Source organism: Manduca sexta, chromosome 4 (genome assembly GCF_014839805.1).
Source record: "Manduca sexta isolate Smith_Timp_Sample1 chromosome 4, JHU_Msex_v1.0, whole genome shotgun sequence".
Classification (NCBI taxonomy): Eukaryota; Metazoa; Arthropoda; class Insecta; order Lepidoptera; family Sphingidae; genus Manduca; species Manduca sexta.
Window position 1 is genome coordinate 8,421,609 of NC_051118.1, and position 21,844 is coordinate 8,443,452.

Below are 21,844 nucleotides of genomic sequence, written 5' to 3' on the forward strand. Positions count from 1 at the left end.
ATGATCCGTATTGTAATGAAATCTGACTGCTAGCATCTTCGTGCATTTTTTTAAGTATGTAGCTATGAATTGATATACTTACCTAATTTTCGATTTTATATTTTCGATTCTCACTTACGGGTGTACAAAAATTGGCTACAAACTCAATGTTCCTGCGATATAGAGGGTAAAGCGATGAAAAGTATGATGTGATATGATAGTTGTTTATAAAACTAAATTACAAAGATATTATGTGGGCGCATCCCTAGTTACGAATGACAGTCAACTGTCAATATATCGTGGAAGGGATGTTCGAAGTATAACAAAAAGTATCGATAGATAATGTATCGGTGTACTTCAGAAATATCAGATTATTCGAATTTATCCTAAAATATAAGTATCGAAATTCCTATAACTTTAGTTATTTCGCATAGCCTAGATCTACAAAGAATATGAAAATGACTGAAAAAATGTTCTTACTGCAGTGATGGATTGGGATTACTTAAATCTTTACTATTAAAATAAAGAGATATATATCATATGTAACAATACAGAATCATGATTGCTGATTAGAATAACCTATCAGATATCGAAATAAAATTAAAAAAACTATAACGCAAGAAGAACCGCTAGCAAACGGCACTATCACAAAGTGTCGATATTTTTAAACATCTCTATGTCATGGCTGACTTCGCGAGACAAGTTTATTGTTTACATTTGTGTAATTTACTTGATTTAACCAAGTTTTATACATAATAATAATTTTATGACTTAAAATATTTACGCTGATATGTCGGATATCAAAGTTTGTAGAGTATGTTTACGTACGCAGACTAAATTATACAAATTGGATGAATTTCACCTAAAACAGTATTATGAAGAGGTTATCGCTCAAATGGTAATATTTATTTATTATTTTTTAAGCTTTTTTATTAGATAAATGCGTAAGTAAATGATAAAGGGATTGTAGGCTCATTTGTCGAGAATTTTGTGAAGTTCAAAATATAGTCATAAAATACGTGTATATTTTGGCTGTGCATTTTTTATTCCTTATCTTCAAGACCAATAAATGTTAACAAATAATAGGTAAGAGTTTGCCAAAATTTCTTCTAGGCATAAAAACTTACCATCACAAGATTATTTAATTAATGTAAGAATTTTCAGAATAGGATCAGCTTACTTATAAGAGTTTAAAAAATAACTTATAAACTTTAAATTTGTATAGTATTCACATAGAAAAAATGTAAATAGTAAGTGAAAAATAACTGCTGCTTGAGATTATTGTGCCATATAAAACAAGCTGTGTCATGTCCTGTTGTCTTTTTTGTATTGTTACATTTATAAGTAATATTGAGAGCAAATATAGTTATTTTATTTGTATTGTATTATGCCTAGTAGGTAAGTAGATAATTTTGTGGCCAGCAGTGGGGCCATAGAATACAGGGCTGGTATTATAATATTGTAAACAATAACTAGTATCTTTAGAGTAATAATATTAATCTATTAAAGAATATTTCATTTCATTTTTTATTAAAAATGAAATAAACAATACACACTAAACATAATCAAATTATTTAATCTTATTAAATCTGCTTACCAATTGTTTCTTTTGCTTGAATAAATATCTAGTAGAACTTTCAAATATTTTGAAAGCAGATTAGGATTATCAATCAAAACTTGAGTATATTAAGAATCAATTTCAAATGGAACATTTTCAACACATATGTGGAATTCACCAGTGCTAGTTGAATGTTATTCCACTATCCCCAAGATATACAATTTATTTATTTCTTCATAATAATTTTGTTTGCTTGAGAGGCAATTGTATCTAAGCAACAATCAGTAACCTTTAGAGTAGAGCAATTTAAAGATTTAATTTTAATAAGAAAATTCATAACAAACTAAACTATATAAAAATATAGTCTAATTATATTAAAACTAGCTTTTGCCTGCGGCTCTGCCCGCATTATAAAGTTTTTCGGGCTAAAGTTTTCTGTTATAAAAGTCACGCTATTTATTTTCCCGGGAGCCTATGTTCTTCCCAGGGTCTCAAACTGTCTCCATACAAAATTTCATCTTAATATGTTGGGTAGTTTTTGAGTTTAACATGTTCAGGCAGACAGATGCAGCGGGGAACTTTGTTTTATAATATATTGCCCGCGGCTCCGCCCGCGTTATAAAGATTTTCGGGCTAAAGTTTTCCGTTATAAAAGTCACGCTATATATTTTCCCGGGAGCTTATGTCCTTCCCAGGGTCTCAAACTGTCTCCATATAAAATTTTATCCTAATACGTTAGGTAGTTTTTGAGTTTAACGCGTTCAGGCAGACACATGCAACGGGGGACTTTGTTTTATAATATATTTTTGTAGAACTTTTTAAGAGGAACAATCCCGTCATACATTATTGTTGCATAACTTTAACCGTTTTTGCAGCGCACGCACCAGAAGCTCTTAAAACTAATAAATTTTCCCCGTTTTTGCAACATGTTTCATTACTGCTCCGCTCCTATTGGTCATAGCGTGATGATATATAGCCTATAGCACTCCAAGAACAAAGGGCTATCTAAAACAAAAATATTTTTTCAGTTCGAACCGATAGTTCCTGAGATTAGCCATTACTGCTCCGCTCCTATTGGGTATAGCGTGATGATATATAGCCTATAGCACTCCACGAGTAAAGGGCTATCCAACACAAAAATAATTTTTCAGTTCGAACCGGTAGTTCCTGAGATTAGCGCGTTCAAACAAACAAACTCTTCAGCTTTATATAATAGTATAGATTATCCTAGAGCTACAAAACCTAGATAAAATGATGCCGAAAAGTCTAACAATTCCAAATATTTGTATTACTCATCTATATTATCTATATACTATTATATAAAGCTGAAGAGTTTTGTTTGTTTGTTTGTTTGTTTGAACTCGCTAATCTCAGGAACTACCGATCCAAATCGGAAAATTCTTTTTGCGTTGGATAGCCCTTTGTTCGTGGAGTGCTATAGGCTATATATCATCACGCTATACCCAATAGGAGCGGAGCAGTAATGGCTAATCTCAGAAAATACCGGTCCAAACTGAAAAATTCTTTTTGCGTTGGATAGCCCTTTGTTCGTGGAGTGCTATAGGCTATATATCATCACGCTATACCCAATAGGAGCGGAGCAGTAATGGCTAATCTCAGGAACTACCGGTCCAAACTGAAAAATTATTTTTGTATTGGATATCCCTTTATTCGTGGAGTGCCATAGGCTATATATCATCACGCTATATTCAATAGGAGCGGAGCAGTAATGGCTAATCTCAGAAACTACCGATTCGAACTGAAAAAATATTTTTGGGTTGAATAGTCCTTTGTTTGTGGAGTGCTCAAAGTCATATATCATCACGCTATGACCAATAGGAGCGGAGCAGTAATGGCTAATCTCAGGAACTACCGGTTTGAACTGAAAAAATCTTTTTTTGTGTTGGATAGCCCTTTGTTCCTGGAGTGCTATAGGCTATATATCATCACGCTATGACCAATAGGAGCGGAGCAGTAATGAAACATGTTGCAAAAACGGGGAAAATTATAAGTTTTGAGAGCTTCCGTTGCCTGCGCTGCGTAAACGGTTAAAGTTATGCAACAATGATGTATGACGGGATTGTTCCACTTTAAAAGTTCCAAAAAAATATATTATAAAACAAAGTCCCCCGCTGCATCTGTCTGTCTGAACGTGTTAAACTCAAAAACTACCCAACGTATTAAGATGAAATTTGGTATGGAGACAGTTTGAGACCCTGGGAAGAACAAAGGCTCCCGGGAAACTACTACTTTTATAACGGAAAACTTTAGCCTGAAAAACTTTATAACGCGGGCGGAGCCGCGGGCAAAAGCTAGTTATTATATAAAGCTGAAGAGTTTGTTTGTTTGTTTGTTTGTTTGAACGCGCTAATCTCAGGAACTACCGGTCCAAGCTGAAAAAATATTTTTGCGTTGGATAGCCCTTTGTTCGTGGAGTGCTATAGGCTATATATCATCACGCTATACCCAATAGGAGCGGAGCAGTAATGGCTAATCTCAGGAACAACCGATTCGAACAGAAAAAAACTTTTTGCGTTGGATAGCCCTTTGTACGTGGAGTGCTATAGGCTATATATCATCACGCTATACTCAATAGAAGTGGAGCAGTCATGGCTAATCTCAGGAACTACCGGTCCAAACTGAAAAAATCTTTTTGCATTGGATAGCCCTCTGTTCGTGGAGTGCTATAGGCTATATATCATCACGCTATAACCAATAGGAGCGGAGCAGTAATGGCTAATCTCAGGAACTACCGGTCCAAACTGAAAAAATCTTTTTGCGTTGGATAGCCCTTTGTTCGTGGAGTGCTATAAGCTATATATCATCACGCTATACCCAATGGGAGCGGGGCAGTAATGGCTAATCTCAGGAACTACCGATTCGAACTGAAAAAATCTTTTTGTGTTGAATAGCCCTTTGTTTGTGGAGTGCTCTAAGTTATATATCATCACGCTATGACCAATAGGAACGGAGCAGTAATGAAACATGTTGCAAAACGGGAAAAATTTATTAGTTTTGAGAGCTTCCGTTGCGTGCGCTGCGTAAACGGTTAAAGTTATGCAACAATGATGTATGACGGGATTGTTCCTCTTAAAAAGTTCTAAAAAATATATTATAAAACAAAGCCCCCCGCTGCATCTGTCTGCCTGAACGTGTTAAACTCAAAAACTACCCAACGTATTAAGATGATATTTGGTATGGAGACAGTGTTAGACCCTGGGAAGAACATAGGCTCCCGGGAAACTACTACTTTTATAACGGAAAATTTTAGACTGTAAAGCTTTATAACGCGGGCGGAGTCGCGGGCAAAAGCTAGTATTCTTATATTTATGCAAATGTTAGACATTAAAATAAAACTATTTTGCAGATTTTATCCCAGTTTTTATATTATACTTTCCTCTCAACATTTTGAAGACTGCAAAACAGTTTTATTTCTATATCTGATATTCATTATATTTCTCACTTAAATATAATTTTCTTTCAAGTGTCAAACTATTTTTCAACTTATAATTCATATTATATTGTACTTAATTTCTGAATAAATGGAGTTAATCTCATTTTCAGATAAAAGATGATGGACTTCCCCGTTTCTTCTGCTATGAATGTGCCATTCTACTACACAAATACCATAAGTTCAAAGAGAAATGTCACCATGGACGGCAAACACTTCAGGAAATACTTTGGAAGGAATCTGTAAGTGTATTGAATTATCATCATTTCCTGATATTATAAATGTGATTTAAACAATTTTGGATATTTGCGAAAGGACTTTCATGTGCGTCAAAGGAAAATTTTATACTTTAGACATTGTAATTTGAAATTTCTATTAAGCATTTCTTTTTTTTCAGATTACATTAAAAGCAATAGCAAAAGTAGATAGGCAGTACACTAACCTCACATCCTCAATAGAACTGATAAATAAAAATAAAAGAGTCAAAACTTTCATTATACACCACAAAGAGGATGAAGATGATGTACAGAAAGACGTACCAAGTCCAGAAATGGTCAGTCTTGAAGAGTATTTCGATGTAAATTCACCAGAAAGTGATTATGATGACAAAAAAAATTATGAAGTTTTTGACAATGATGTAATAGAAGATATAAATGATGATAATAAAGAAAAGATAATAAACCCAGAGAACAAAGCTGTTGAACAAGAACATTTTGAAATAAAGACTATAGATGAAGAGGCTAAGGTCTTAATGGAGGATTTAATAGAACCCATTGAAGAAAAACCAGAGGAGACATTAAGCAAAATTAAGTTAAAGAATAAGACACCTAAAAGGAGAAGGAAAAGGGGTGATACCAAATCTAAAAAGAGGAGAGAGGGTAAAAAATTAAAAGTGGAAGAGAAATTTAGGCAAAGTTGGCATAAGAAGCAAGAGCTAGACAGTAAACATTGGCAGAAATTCAGTTTGTCTGAAGAGGAAGCGATAAAGGAGTTTAAGGCGAGAGCTCAAGATCCAAAGTACATTAATGCAATACACAGATGCATGGGGTGTTTGAAAGGTTTTTCAAAGGAGGACATGATGAAACGGCATATCAAATTGAGGCATTGTGAGGTGAGTTATATGCAATCTGAATCGGGCAAAGTAAATAGTGGCGACAGCCTAGTTGGGTTTGGAACAAATTGCTGAGACGAATGCCCGCAGGTACAAATCCAAAAGGCATGCACTTCTGACTTTTCTAAAATTATCTGTGTATTCTTTGTGAATTATCACTTTCTTTTAACCGTGACCGAAAACATCGTGAGCAAGCCTGCATACCTAAGAAGTTCTCTATAGGAATTTTTAAGGGTGTGTGAAGTCTACCAATCCGCACTAGGCCAGCGTGGTGGACTAAGGCCTAATCTCTTTCAATAGTACAGGAGGCCCGTGTCCAGTGGTGAGACAGTATATAGTACAGGGCTGATATAAAATAAATAAACTTGTAATAATGATTTATATGTAACTTATAGCCACTTTCATGAGACTATCCCTTTTGTGGATTTATCTCAAAAATTGGTCAATCAGAAGTTTGTTATTAAAGTCCAATTTTCCAAATTCTTTATTACAGTCGAATGGCTCCCTGGAGTGCAAGTTCTGTCGCATCAGGTTCAAGTGGAAGTCACTTCTCAGCAGACACATAAAGGAGCATTACAACAAATACAAGTGCTTGAGATGCGACCTCACGTTCTCAAGAGAGTGAGTAATGCAGCCAAACATTGCTTCATATTTATGAATTAATGAATGAAAGAGTGAATGATAACGCTTTCTTGTACAGCACATATAGCAAAATTAATGCAAGTATATTTTTTTTCAGTATGGTAAATTATTGTACTGTGTAATATATATTTGACTTTGTTACTCGATATCTGTATTTTGGAATGGTGTGAGGCATATTAATTACATTGATGTTGAAAAATATATGCGAATTTTAAAAAAAATCTAATAAAGCAGTATTACGTATCTTTAAAAATTAAGTTGGTAACGTGTCATTCGAATAAAATTTGCTATACAGTATTTAGAGTGGTTTTCTCCCAATGCGTTCAAAAAATCCACCCTGCATATATAATATTATATTTCTCTAAATATCTATACTATTATATAAAGCTGAAGAGTTTGTTTGTTTGTTTGTTTGTTTGAACGCGCTAATCTCAGGAACTACCAGTCCAAATTGAAAAATTCTTTTTGCGTTGGATAGCCCTTTGTTCGTGGAGTGCTATAGGCTATATATCATCACGCTATACCCAATAGGAGCGGGGCAGTAATGGCTAATCTCAGGAACTACCGGTCCAAACTGAAAAAATATTTTTGTGTTGGATAGCCCTTTGTTTGTGGAGTGCTATAGGCTATATATCATCACGCTATGACCAATAGGAGCGGAGCAGTAATGACTAATCTCAGGAACTACCGGTTCGAACTGAAAAATTCTTTTTGTGTTGGATAGCTCTTTATTAGTGTAGTGCTATAGGTTATATATCATCACGCTATGACCAATAGGAGCGGAGCAGTAATGGCTAATCTCAGGAACTACCGGTTCAAACTGAAAAAATATTTTTGTGTTGGATAGTTCTTTGTTCGTGGAGTACTATGGGGTATATATCATCACGCTATGACCAATAGGAGCGGAGCAGTAATGGCTAATCTCAGGAACTATCAGATCGAACTGAAAAAATATTTTTGTGTTGGATAGCACTTTGTTCCTGGAGTGCTATAGGCTATATATCATCACGCTATGACTAATAGGAGCGGAGCAGTAATGGCTAATCTCAGGAACTACCGTGTTTGAACTGAAAAAATCTTTTTGTGTTGGATAGCCCTTTGTTCCTGGAGTACTATAGGCTATATATCATCACGCTATGACCAATCGGAGCGGAGCAGTAATGAAACATGTTGCAAAAACGGGAAAAATTATTAGTTTTGAGAGCTTCCGTTGCGTGCGCTGCGTAAACGATTAAAGTTATGCAACAATGATGTATGACGGGATTATTCCTCTTAAAAAGTTTTAAAATATCTATTATAAAACAAAGTCCCCCGCTGCATCTGTCTGCCTGAACGTGTTAAACTCAAAAACTACCCAACGTATTAAGATGAAATTTGGTATGGCGACAGTTTCAGAGGCTCCCGGGAAACTACTACTTTTATAACGGAAAACTTTAGCCTGAAAAACTTTATAACGCGGGCGGAGCCGCGGGCAAAAGCTAGTATTGAAATATTTCCACATACAAATAAAACACAGCTCATAATTATGCTGTTCGTAGAACATCGGCGCATCATCACGACCAGTTCCACAACGGGGTGACGAGAACATGTGAATACTGCAACGAAAAGTTTACGTATGTAAATTTTTTATATACAAAGTACATACTTAATGATAGGTTGAGTCTTCCACGTAGAGTACATACTAAATAATGCAATCTCGTTTTGAATGAGATTTCGTAAAGCACGATATCTCGCGAGACTGGATTTTTGGTCTTGCGAGATCCCGATTAGGTCTAAAATCTCGCGAGATTGCATTACCTAGTACATACCGACTAGAGTTGGTTACATACAGAGACCGCTATACTATTCTTTTATCTGCAATCGGCTATTTTAGCCAATTATATGTCGATACTTTATAAAAAAAAGGATGAGGATTTGATCCACAAATGGACATAAGATCATGACCTGAATAACCTACAATCTATGCCACTTTTTATCTCTAAAAAAATAAAAATCCGCAATGCCCTTCACGTACGCAGAAGCACCACCACACAATAATACCTTTTTAACCTCTGCTTCTGCATACAGTCTTATAAAATATATAATAATAATAATAATATCAGCCCTGTATTATATACTTGCCCACTGCTGAGCATGGGCCTTCTCTACTACTGAGAGGGATATAAAATATATAGTTGAGTACAATTGACTATGTATTATTCGTAGACATTTATCGACGTACTACACACACCTACGCAAGCACAGATCCAAGCACCTGTGCGCGTTGTGCGGGGAATCGTTTGTGAGCGAGTTCGGGCTCTACATGCATCGAAGGGTTAAACACATTATGGATACGGTGAGTTTTTTGTTTCTTTTTCGGTCACAGCTAAGTGACTCTGCTGCACCTGATGGTAAGTGGAGTGGGGTCCCATATGTCGACTGACGATGATTAGCTCTCGATAGTCGACACAATTATGCCGGCCCGTTGGAACCAGGTATACGCAAGTTAATCCCGAAACGTGACACACTTACATGCGCCACTATAGCCGGTTTATATATAAAATATATCCTACTACAAGCAAAATTTTATAGTTATCCCAGCAGTTTGTCTATTGTATCTTGGTACGCTGTTCGTTCGGTGATCGAAATCTTGTTTTAAAAAAGTCGGCAAAATTGCATTGAATGGCGAAGGATGATCATTTATCAGATGACACAGTATGGACCCTGGGGTGCTCTATCTCTGGACCTCCGTTTGACACTATTTTCTGGGACACCCTGTATAAGAATGTTTAAGGATATATATTTTTTCATAGCAGGAGAGTCAAGACACCGCCGCCGCGCAGACGACGTACTGCGAACGGTGTGATGTTAAATTCGAGACCAACAAGGCTTACGAGGAACATTTGATTCATTCCACTATGCATTCCGCGTAAGTACTCTATTGTAACTATAGTCAAGAAAAAACAATAAAATAATTAGTTATATATTGTGTCTAAATTATAAAAAAACTCATCAAGCATATATGTTTTTTTTTTGTAATAAATGTTTAAAATCTTTATACAGGGTGTGTATTTTAAAAGGGATTATATGTTTATTTTCGAAAAATTTTAATTAGTTGATGGCCTATAGGATAGGATGTTGCTTGAGGCTAGCTTTCGCTCGCATAATATATAAGTATAAATATTAACTCATATGAAAGAAATATCAATAAAAACCAAATCAACTATGTATCCATATAATATATGTAGAAGTATAAAAGAAGAAACTAAGTGCCTAACGAACGATTAACGTACAGCCGAAACCACTTGGTCTAGAACCATGAAATACTGCACAATGAATATACTTTTAGAAATTTAACCCCTAAATGGTTAATTAAAGGATAGGCAGGAATGGTCGTTAACGCGGACGGAAGCTTGAGCAAAATCTAGTTTAATTATATAATATGTAATTAATACATTTTTTTTTTAAGGTTTTCCAACAAACTTAACACTACGATTACAATAATTTAAATATTATAACTTATAGCTATAATGTAAGCCCAAGTTAGGAAAACTGAACATGCACATAAATTAATCTAAAAGTGACTTAAGCGCAGCAAACTAAGCACAATATAATTTGGAGACGTTCACGCAGTATGATAACCTATGCCAGACTATATAAATCCTTTAGAGTACATGAGTATATCATTTAGTACTGTATTTAATAAAAAAATATGTAATGCATGTCATCAAGTATTCCTTTACAGAACAGAAGAAACGCCAACACTGATGAACCTAAAAGGGGGAATCGTCATAAGAAGAGTTCCACGGAAGCATACACAATGTACCGTAGTAAGTAAATACTATATGCCATGACCTTCTCCAGAAATAGTCCAGGTAGCAACAGATCTTCTAAAGGCTTGGCTTTAATCAATGAACATCAACTTAGGTTTGCTGGTGGTGGTATTTGTGTCCGCCCACGAGGATTTTCCATAGTGGCCAACGTAAATGTGTCCTGTTTTGGTATAAGCCCTTTTTTCAATCAGGCCGGGATAATTATGTCGATTGGCGAGAGGTAGTTCTTGGCCTTCGAGTCGCCCTTGTGTGCGTGCAGTGCAGAGTAAGCGTGAAAATAAACTAGGTTTTCCATGGAATAGGAACTTATATTTTTTTAATAGATTTAACACGTTAGACAACCGTAACAGACTAGCACACAGTGCTTAGTCACAGTACATTGTTATTTTATTCCAAATACAATAATTCATAAAGATACATACTATTATGCGGCCAGTGTACATTATATTATAAAAAAAAAAAAAAAATCACGTCGAATTGATAACCTTTTTTTTGAAGTCGGTTAAAAACCTCAACAGTAATTATCTCCCGTCAGTCGACGCTCTGGATCCTACTTCTCTTACCCTTAGATGGAGTCACACTTTCGAGCATGCGTAAAAAATACTAATATTTGTCGGTGCAGTAGTACTTTCTCCGCATAATCCTTTATTCTCCAACTACATCGATATATATGTACTACGTACTAGATTTGGCGTTCCTAACGTTCACTGCGTTCAACTGAATTGAACTGCAATCCATTCATACTGACTTTAGTGTGGTCAATATTGACAGCTTGTTGTTGTGTACGGAGTGGCGCTCATGATATAAGAACTCAAGTCTAAGCGTAAACCTGGATTTGAATAAAAAATATTAGTCAAGTAATAAATAGGTTAAAACAGTGACGTTTTGGATGCCATTTTAATTCAGATTTGAAACAAATATGGACGTTCATGTTTATAGAATATATAGTCCCACAAACTTATCTGGCCCGGTGAGAAAATCGATGTTATGTCAGCGAATGGCAGGCAGATTGACTTTTCAAAACGACGTCGTTAGTTCCTCTTTCGGCCACCGGGCCAGATAAGTTTGTGGCACTATACGTCAATGGTCAACTATAATTAATTTCATTATGATAACTGACTTTTTTTTGTATAAAAAATATTTTTTTGTATAACAGTGCAACAAAAACTTCTCAACACTAACAGCGTACACCAAGCATCATCAGACCGAGCATCCTGATCAACCATTGCCCATGGTGAACAGTGCGAGGACGCCAGGGTCGGCGCCGGGGAACCTGCAGGGCCAGGGGAGGTATATTTGCGAGATATGCGGGGCTTTGTTGGCGGTGAGTGAAAAATAATCAAATAACATGACATTTTATTATTATATTATTTATGAATTATGGCTTGCTTTAACGGTGAAGGAAAACATCGTGAGGAAACCTGCATATCTGAGAAGTTCTCTATAAGAATTTTGAGGGTGTGTGAAGTCTACCGTACTAGGCCAGCGTGGTGGACTAAGGCCTAATCCCTCTCAGTAGTAGAGGAGGCCCGTGCTCAGCAGTGGGCTAGTATATAATACAGGGCTGATATATGTATACTTTATATTTAAAAATATTTTTACTATTTAAAATTCGTTCTATTTATGACGGATAAATTATATTTATTTATTTATTTCATTTATAACGAAACGAATTTTGTTTGTAATAAGGTTCGTAATGGATGTTAAATCCTCCATCCCTTTCTAACTTAAAAAAAAATACAGAATAATTTCACCAACTTATTCGTTTCCAATGTTTTTCTATAACAAAAGAATACACCATTTTCTAAGTTGTCCCGAGAGTCATCAACCAAATATAAAATAGCATTTTTTTTTTATTGTTGTAGCCGAATAGTATATACAGCCACGTGAACACGCACACGCGAGAGAGACAGTACACGTGCACCACGTGCGGCATGCAGTTCAACGCGAAGGGCACGCTGCAGCGACATTACTTGGTAAGCATCTATGACTTGATCAACTAGTTTATAATAAAGAAATAAGTATTAAATATGAAAGGCAGTGTTAAACCTGCCAGAATATAGGAGGCGTCGAACGTTAGGTATTTTTCTTTTTTTTGGGATTTTGATTGGGCACGGTAGTGTCTCCACTGTACCTGATGGTAAGTGGAGTGGGCTCCAATAGAAAGTCGACTGACGAGGCGATTATCCCTTGACAGTTGACACAATTATGCTGGCCTGTTGGAATCGGATATATACAGGCTGATCCCGGATAGCGACATCCTAACGTGGGCCGCTATGACGGGATTTAACACCTTGTGTATTGTAGTCGCTATTCGAGCAGACATATATCCTACCACTAGCAGATTACGTGATTTATAATCTCTTTTTGTTTTGTATCTACTATTATTATTCGACATTGGTAAAATCACCGATAAATAAACGATCGCAGCCATACGAGTGTGTATTAAAATATATTAAATAGTAAGCGTGTCAGAGTAAGTTCGAAGTGACAGGGGTAATATCATCATCATCGTAAGCTTTTGAAATTTCACTGCCGCACATAAGCGCCTCTTAAAGATTTCCAGAACACCCTGTAAGTTTAAAACGAGTAAATGTCCTTGTTTCAGCATTAAAACTAATTGAATAAAAACAATTGTGGTGAATTAAAATATTGCACTATCAGCTATGTTCGTGTTAACAGTCGGATTTAGCAGTAATTTTTATTTGATTTATAACAATGTTGAACTGCAGCTTCCCGTTAAGATTGAGACGTTAAATTGTAACAAAATATTGATCTTATTGTCTCAGATTTAATGTTTATTTTTGTCAGACGAAGCGGCGATAGCCTAGTTGGGTGTGGAACGGACTGCCGAGACGAATGTCCGCAGGTTCAAATCCCAAGGGCACACACCTCTGACTTTTCTAAAAAATCATGTGTGTATTCTTTGTGAATTTATAGGGTAATGTTCGAATGAAGCGTGGAAGGAATAACAGTATGGAGATAAGAAAGTTTATTCACTAAACACACGGAACAGTTCACACACAGTACAGTACTAAGAAATAGAAGGAGACAAGAAGAGCGACAGCAATAGCACAGTGATAGTTTACGAACACAAAACGACTAATAATTGACGGCAAAACGTGGGCGGTAGCGGTAGCGGACAAATGGGCTTCGCGAGCGAGTGTGTGTACCGACTGAGCGAGGAATGCGGCCGGCGGCCGCTGCCCGCTGGCAGTTATCGCTAGGCGCGTGACGTAGTGCAGAGAACAATAGGGTCCGGTTTATGGATCGCGTTTCCATTGCACTAATTTGAAGTCACTTAATATTTTGAATAATATTATGTGTGAATGGAAGAATGCATGTAATGTGAATGTGTGTGTGTAATATATGTTTTTGTGTATGTGTAGGTGTGTGTATGCAATGTAGGGGTAGCCTACATCACTCCCCCCCTGAGACTGTGCCTACGGTCGATAAAAATCTGGGAACCTAACAGTACGCCCCGAACGTGTTTTCTTAATCCCTTGAGCCGGGGAATTTGGCGTAAAAGTGGAAGTAGGATTAGGTGCTGGTTCGGGAATAAAGGGTGGGGTTGGTTTAGGATTAGGAACAAAAGTTTGGGCAGGGATAGGAAGATGTTTGGGGTCAGCGAGTATGTAGGCCGGCTTGAGGCGGTCAATTGATACCGTGACTTCCTTTCCCCTCACCAAAATTTTAAAAAATTTACTGTCCCTGTGCAATACTTTAAACGGGCCGGTATAGGGGCACTGTAATGCTCCTCGGACCGAATCATCCCGCAGGAATATATGATCGGAGGACTGAAGGTCTTTATGGATAAAAACTTTTTCGTTGTTATGCCTGGAAGTTGGTATGGGACGCAGCTTGGAAATTATTTTATGTAGGCGAGCACTGAAATCTAATACATCAGTAGTATCAGGAGTGGTAGGGTTGAAAAATTCTCCTGGCAAACGCAGTGGCTCACCATACACAAGTTCGGCTGATGAAGCCTGTAGTTCTTCTTTAAGTGAGCTCCGGATGCCCAGTAGTACTAGAGGCAGAGTGTCAACCCAGTTTGGGCTTGCATGACACATGATGGCAGCCTTTAACTGGCGGTGAAAACGTTCCACCAAGCCGTTGCACGCTGGGTGATATGCGGTAGTTCGGCGATGTTTGAAACCAATCGCTTTCGCAAGATATTGGAAGAGCGATGATTCAAACTGTCGACCGCGATCTGTGACAATGTCTGTAGGACATCCGAACCTGGATATCCACGACAACAGGGCCTTCCCAACGCTTTCGGCTGTGATGTCTACCATCGGTGTCACTTCAGGCCATCGGGTAAATCTGTCAACGGCGGTAAGACAATACCGGTATCCCATTGAAGGAGGAAGTGGACCTACTATGTCCACATGGACAAAGGCGAATCTCGCACGTGGCAAGTCGAAGGTACCGAGTGGAGATGAGGCATGGCGATGTACCTTGGCACGTTGGCACGCAAGGCATCTTCGAGACCACTCACGACAGTCCTTGCGCACACCAGGCCAAACAAAACGCATAGCAATTAGCTTTGCGGTAGCATTGGCACCTGGGTGGCTGAGGCCATGGATGTTCTCGAAAACCTGCCTGCGGAATGCTTGCGTAACAAACGGCCTTGGTGATGGGGTGCTCATGTCACAGTACACCTCGACGTTAGTGCCCGGGACTTTAAGCTTCTCAAGGTGCAGAGAAGATTCCCCACGGAGGAGATGCCCGAGTTGTTGGTCATTTTCCTGCGACGAGGCAAGTAAGGCGAATCAATAGGCATCTGCAGCTCATCAACACGCGAAAGTGTGTCGGCGACGACATTATTCTTGCCAGAAATATAGCGAATGTCGGTTGTGAACTGCGAGATGTAGTCTAGGTGGCGATATTGGCGAGGGCTGCAGTTGTTTTTCCGCTCATGGAAGGCGAAAGTCAATGGTTTATGGTCGGTGTATACCACGAAATGCCTTGCCTCGAGCATAAAACGGAAATGCTTAATTCCTTCATAAATGGCCAAGAGTTCGCGATCGTACGGTGAGTACTTCTGTTGTGAAGGACTAAATTTCCGCGAGAAGAAACCGAGAGGCTGCCAAGCAGAGTCCTTAAATTGTTGCAGAACTGCTCCCATGGCAACGTCGGACGCGTCGGTGACTAGGGCCAGCTTAGCATCCGAGTCCGGGTGGGCAAGCAGAGCGGCGTTGGACAAGTCCGCCTTGCAACTCTCAAATGCTTGCAGAGCCTCACCGGTGATATCCACTGGTTGAGAGGCTTTAAGGGAACCAGTGAGGAGGGAATTTAAGGGGGCTTGAGTTCGTGCGGCTTGGGGAAGGAATCGCCGGTAAAAATTGACCATCCCAAGAAATCGGCGGAGCTGCCTAACTGTTGTTGGGACGGGGAAGTCGTTGATGGCTTGGACTTTTGACTCGAGGGGCTTTGTGCCAGTGTTCGAAATTTGGTATCCGAGGAAGGTGATTTCCTTAACACCAAAGACGCACTTGGAGGTGTTTATGAGCATGCCATAATCTTTCATCCGACTGAAAAGTTGGTCCAGATGCATCTCATGTTCCTCCCTCGTCTCTGGAGAATACCAGGAAGTCGTCCAGATAGCAATAGCAGAAGTCAAGCCCTCGAGTCATTTCATCAACAAATCTTTGGAAGGTTTGGCCTGCGTTCCTTAACCCAAAGGTCATGTAAGGAAATTCGTACAAGCCAAACGGGGTGGTGATTGCGGTTTTAGGGATATCTGATTCGTTCACAGGGATCTGATTGTAAGCCTTCACCAAGTCTATAGTACTGAAGACGTTACAACCAGATATACTGTGAGCGAAGTCGTGGATGTGACGGATGGGGTAACGGTCGGGTATGGTACGGGAGTTGAGCAATCTGTAATCCCCACAGGGTCGCCAACCATTATCCTTTTTAGGGGCTAGGTGTAATGGGGATGCCCAAGGGCTCTCGGAAGGACGCGCTGTCCCATTCGCCAGCATGAGCTCAAACTCGTGACGGGCGATTTTGAGCTTGTCAGGCGCTAGTCTGCGGGGGGTACATGATATAGGCGGCCCCGGTGTAGTTTTAATGTAATGCACTGTGTTGTGTTTCGGGAAAGTGTAAATGCCTGATGGGCGTGTAATTTCGGAGTACTTACTCAAGAGTGTGTGGTAACGCGATTCACCTGACGCTACTTTAACAGATGCCACATTATCATCCGCTGCGCGACCGCTAGAATGTAAGGTTGTCACGTTGTCAATTAAGCGATGGTTTCGACAATCTACCATCAAATTAAAATGACTTAAAAAATCTACGCCAATTATAGCCTTCGTGACGTCGGCAACAATGAAGCGCCACCGAAAATTACGCCTTAAACCTAGGTTAAGATCCAGATCAAGGTAACCGAAAGTCTCTATAACCGTGCCGTTGGCAGCACTCAGCTCGTAATTAGTTTTGCTGCGTCGTTCTCGAAGAGCAGAGTGAGGGTAGACACACAAATCACTGCCGGTGTCGACCAGAAACTGGATCTGGGAGTTGCGGTCGGTGACAAACAGGCGACCAGATGAGGCAAGGCATTCGTTTGCCGCCATTAGCGAATGCCCGCGGCGTTTCCCGTCTTCTCGTAGTCGCACGGTTCCTCGCAGTGTCGCGCCCTTGCACCAAATTTAAAATGGTACCAACAGACTGGGTGCCTCCTGTAACTGGAGTGGGATCTGGAGCGCTGTCTCTCACGGGAACGGGAACGTTCACGCTGTTGTCGCGAACGAGGATAGCGTGTGTGCCCGTCCAGTTTCAAGGCCAGATGTTCAACCATCTTCCTAAGCTCCGCAATCTCACTGGATGTACTTGGGCTTGGTCCAATGTTCGGGCTGGCAGCTGCAACGCACGGTGAGGTGACTTCCTGAATCCGGTCAGCGAGCTCCGACAGTTGCTCTAAAGTCTGATGAGATTGCGACGCGACGACAGTTTGGATGCTCTGTGGAAGTCGGGTGCACCAAACGGACTTAATGAAGTCGTCGGGAACGGAAGGCCCAGCAAGATCTTGAAGGTGCCTCAGGAATTGTGAAGGTCTTCGATCCCCAAGTTCTTCATGTGTCAGGAGCTGCTTCACCTTTTTCTCTCGAGAAGCACAGAGTCGCCGGATCAGCTCCGCCTTTAACTTAGGGTACCGTTTTGTAGCCGGAGGGTTTACCACAATATCTTTCACTGCTTTGGCGTGCTGGATGTCTAGGTTACGAAGAACTTCGTCGAACATGGTGTAGTCGTCCGTAATCTCGTAACTATTAAACTGGCTCTCCAAAAGCGCAAACCATATTTCGGGATCATCGGCAGAAAATGGAGGTACCTTTATTTTTCGCTTGCACGATGTCAACGGTTCGTATGACCTTTGTTTGACCGCGTCTGGTGAAGGTCGCATTTTCTTGCCACGACGACGTGTTACATTGTCTTCGCTTGCGGTACGGGTGGTCTTCACCGAGTCGTCACTGTCACTCATCTTCAAGTCCAATGTCGAGGGTCACCAGTTATAGGGTAATGTTCGAATGAAGCGTGGAAGGAATAACAGTATGGAGATAAGAAAGTTTATTCACTAAACACACGGAACAGTTCACACACAGTACAGTACTAAGAAATAGAAGGAGACAAGAAGAGCGACAGCAATAGCACAGTGATAGTTTACGAACACAAAACGACTAATAATTGACGGCAAAACGTGGGCGGTAGCGGTAGCGGACAAATGGGCTTCGCGAGCGAGTGTGTGTACCGACTGAGCGAGGAATGCGGCCGGCGGCCGCTGCCCGCTGGCAGTTATCGCTAGGCGCGTGACGTAGTGCAGAGAACAATAGGGTCCGGTTTATGGATCGCGTTTCCATTGCACTAATTTGAAGTCACTTAATATTTTGAATAATATTATGTGTGAATGGAAGAATGCATGTAATGTGAATGTGTGTGTGTAATATATGTTTTTGTGTATGTGTAGGTGTGTGTATGCAATGTAGGGGTAGCCTACAAATTTATCGTTCGCTTTAACGGTGAAGGAAAACATCGTGAGGAAACCTGCACATCTGAGAAGTTCTCTATAGGAATTTCGAGGGTGTGTGAAGTCTACCAATCCGCACTAGGCCAGCGTGGTGGACTAAGGCCTAATCCCTCTCAGTAGTAGAGGAGGCCCGTGCTCAGTAGTGGGCAAGTATATAATACAGGGCTGATATTATTATTATTATATTTGTCAGACGCACACAGGGGAGAAGCCAGTGGAATGTTCGTTATGTGACAAAAGATTTACTCAAGTGGCGAGCATGAAGCTACACTACCGAACCATACATCTCAAAGAGCCTTACCCTAAAAGGTAAAAACATTTATATTTTTATTCCTTTTAGATGGATTTTGTTAAACATTTGATGTCTAAACCGAGGTATCGGTCACATTTATTGTGAAAATGAATATATAACCAGAGTTCAGTTACATAAGCCAGAGGAAAAAGGGTGACTATGTAATCCATAATTATAGTTGAATGTGTCTGTCTATATGGTACGCGTCGTAAGCTGAACTACTGAACCGATTTCGAAAAAAATGGTGGAGACCCTGGGAAAGATATAGCCTACTTTTTATCTCAGGAAAATATACAATGGGATTTTTATTTCAGTTAAACTTTTACACGTGAGCAAAGCCGCAAGGGTAATGTTTAATGTTCTATATATCATTATTATAAAGAAACCACAGGAACAAAAATATTTTTTTTCTCACTTCAACGCCTGCTTCGTGTTAATTTTTATTATAATGAAAATTATACCTGCCCTTTTCGTGAAAAAAAAATTATTAAAAAAACGTATTTTCCACGAATAACTTCAATAAATTTCCTGTGATTTTCAATACATTTTTAATATTAACAGAACCAGAAAAAGAAAAGTGGAAGCTCCGGAAGAGACATCGCTCATAGCAGAACATTATAACAACAAGGAACCGTCCAACGAGATGTCTTTAGGCAAATTGCGAACGTTACGCTGGTGAAATATTTTGCAAAAGTCAAACACATCACGCATTTATCCCCGAAGGGGTATACAGAGGCGCAATCAAGGCATCAAGTTGTAGCCAAGTGTGTTCCGGCTTATTATGTGATAGGGGGCGAGTCTATCGCCATATCGGGCACGAATTCCAGATTCCGGGCTGATACTGAGCAGAGAAACCTAAACATCACTTTGCCCGGCCCAGGTCGAACCCAGGACCTCAGAGCGCTGCCGTACCGCGCATGTAATACAACTACGCCACCGAGACAGTCAATATAATTAAGGCATTTAGTAATAGTCAATAAAACTAAGGCTGGCGTCGATTAGAGAAAAATTGGATCCCATTTACTTTATACGCGGAAGTCCGGCTCTGTTGTCAATAAATGTTTCGTAGTAAATATATAGTAACGCGAATAAATGTAATCCCGTTCGATGGTCTCTTGGTAAAAAAAAACTTACAATTTGTAACGAGCTGTGTAAAATTACAGAATTTTTACATTCTGTAAAATTTTGGATAAAATTTATGAACTGTAAAAAGTTTTTATGGAATCTCGAATTTCTTGATTTTAAAGTTCAAAAATGTTTTTTTTTTTTCAATATTTTTTATGTTTATTATATTGTTTTAGCTAAAAGCAGCCTAAAAATATGCTCTCTGTACCTAAAGTAGGATACGAAACCTAGGACATGATGATTATTAACATGAATCCTAAAAATACATCTAGGAGAAAATGACTGAAATGAAATCACAAGAAAAATATTTTTAATGTAAATCTTTATTATGCAGAAGCAGATTGCACAATACTATTGTTAAACATTCGTTTTGTATTGGAAAAAAAATAGAATCGCCTTCAATATTAAAATACATCCTCTGTTCATTTTTGTATATAATTTATTTATTATCAGTGTATAATGTCTACTTTTTATAATTTATCATTGCAATAATACTTCGTTTAACATTTCAGTATAATTATCGGGGTATCATTTTGATACACACTTTGTATGACACCCTGTATACCCACGACACGATTTTTACGTGTACGATAAATCGTACAGGAAATCTTTGTTCCTAGTCACTAATAAAAAGCGAATCAGTAATTCGGCTAAAGAAATCTTCCTCCAAAGTGCAGTCGTAGTGATGTGTGCAATAAAATTTGTTTATTCTAATTTTTTTGGTGGACAGGCACCTTAATATTATTGGGTGAATTTCTTAAATAAGTTCGTGTATATGTACCTTAGTAGTTACTTTCAGAAAATGCTGTCTAATCTAGAAATAGTAATTTGAAGCTATATTACAAGTCTGATTTATAATTCTAGGTCAATGGAAAGATGAAAAAATTAGGTTACTTCAGCTAAGATTTGACTGGTAAATTATTAATAATATTATGTTGATTAATCTTAAAAGTCTGAAGAAAAAATAATTGTTTGTCAATTGTTTTTGTTATTTTAAAATAAGAACAGTGTAGTCAAAATATAATATTCAAAACAAATGGTCCACAACGGTCGCCAGAATTATGTCGGCCAGACACAACACGGTAGCTTAGTCGATACTGGATTTTATAAAATTTTAGACAAATAGGTGTTTTTCAGAAATAAAATCACTTTTACACCGACAACCGATTTTAATAAACGATCGCAATTGCTATCTTTGGATCGATTGTCAATGGACCAATCAGAACAAAGTTTGTTTTATATGCTTATTAAAACTTGTTTTGATTGGTCTATTCTAGGCCTTGAAGGACTTCAGACCAATCAGAATATAGTGCATGTCATGCTTGCATCAGACTGATTGGTCATGCTCGGATTGATCCGAAGATAACGATTGATTGATTTTTGCTGTCATTGAATATTTGAAAGAGTTTAATGCTCGAACCAGATCTGTATGAAAATAAAGTTATTCGTATCACATTTTAAATAGCGTGTAAGTGTAGCATTGTGTTGTGCAAGCTTTATATTGTAAAGAAGATAATAAAATATTCATATCTATAGTTGTTTCTATTATTCATTTTATTGGTTACAACTAACAATAGCATTTTTAAGTAATTTATGAAAAATGCCGAATTTTCGTAATGAAATCGCAATGGACGAGCAGATGATACCTACTTTCCTATTGAAACCAAAGGTCTAGGATTCTTTTAGTTTGGCCCATTAGTTAGCGGTTAGAACCTTTAACCCGACATTTAATGTAAGTAGTAAGGTAAATTTTGTTTCAAAACTTTTGGTGAAATTACAGGTAACTATTTACTTAATATTCTTTTTAAAAGCTGATTTTACATTGCAATCGATCATAACCTATTTTAT

At 38.5% G+C, this 21,844-nt stretch overlaps 1 protein-coding gene across 2 annotated transcripts; it reads left to right on the forward strand.

The window, feature by feature from the left end:
• The first annotated feature begins 662 nt into the window (after window positions 1-662).
• Window positions 663-21,531, forward strand: LOC115443207 (zinc finger protein 345). 2 transcript variants are annotated; one of them, XM_030168526.2, is made up of 12 exons: window positions 663-877; window positions 5,102-5,230; window positions 5,386-6,099; window positions 6,593-6,720; window positions 8,280-8,354; window positions 8,947-9,076; window positions 9,534-9,649; window positions 10,466-10,550; window positions 11,710-11,877; window positions 12,419-12,529; window positions 18,773-18,888; window positions 19,433-21,531. In XM_030168526.2, the coding sequence occupies exons 1-12, from the start codon at window positions 770-772 to the stop codon at window positions 19,548-19,550; spliced, it is 1,998 nt and encodes a 665-aa protein (XP_030024386.2). In that variant the 5' UTR covers window positions 663-769; the 3' UTR covers window positions 19,551-21,531. The 2 variants fall into 2 exon arrangements, with proteins under 2 accessions (XP_030024386.2, XP_030024387.2); XM_030168527.2 differs by having other exon boundaries at window positions 9,537-9,649.
• The last annotated feature ends 313 nt before the right edge of the window (window positions 21,532-21,844 follow it).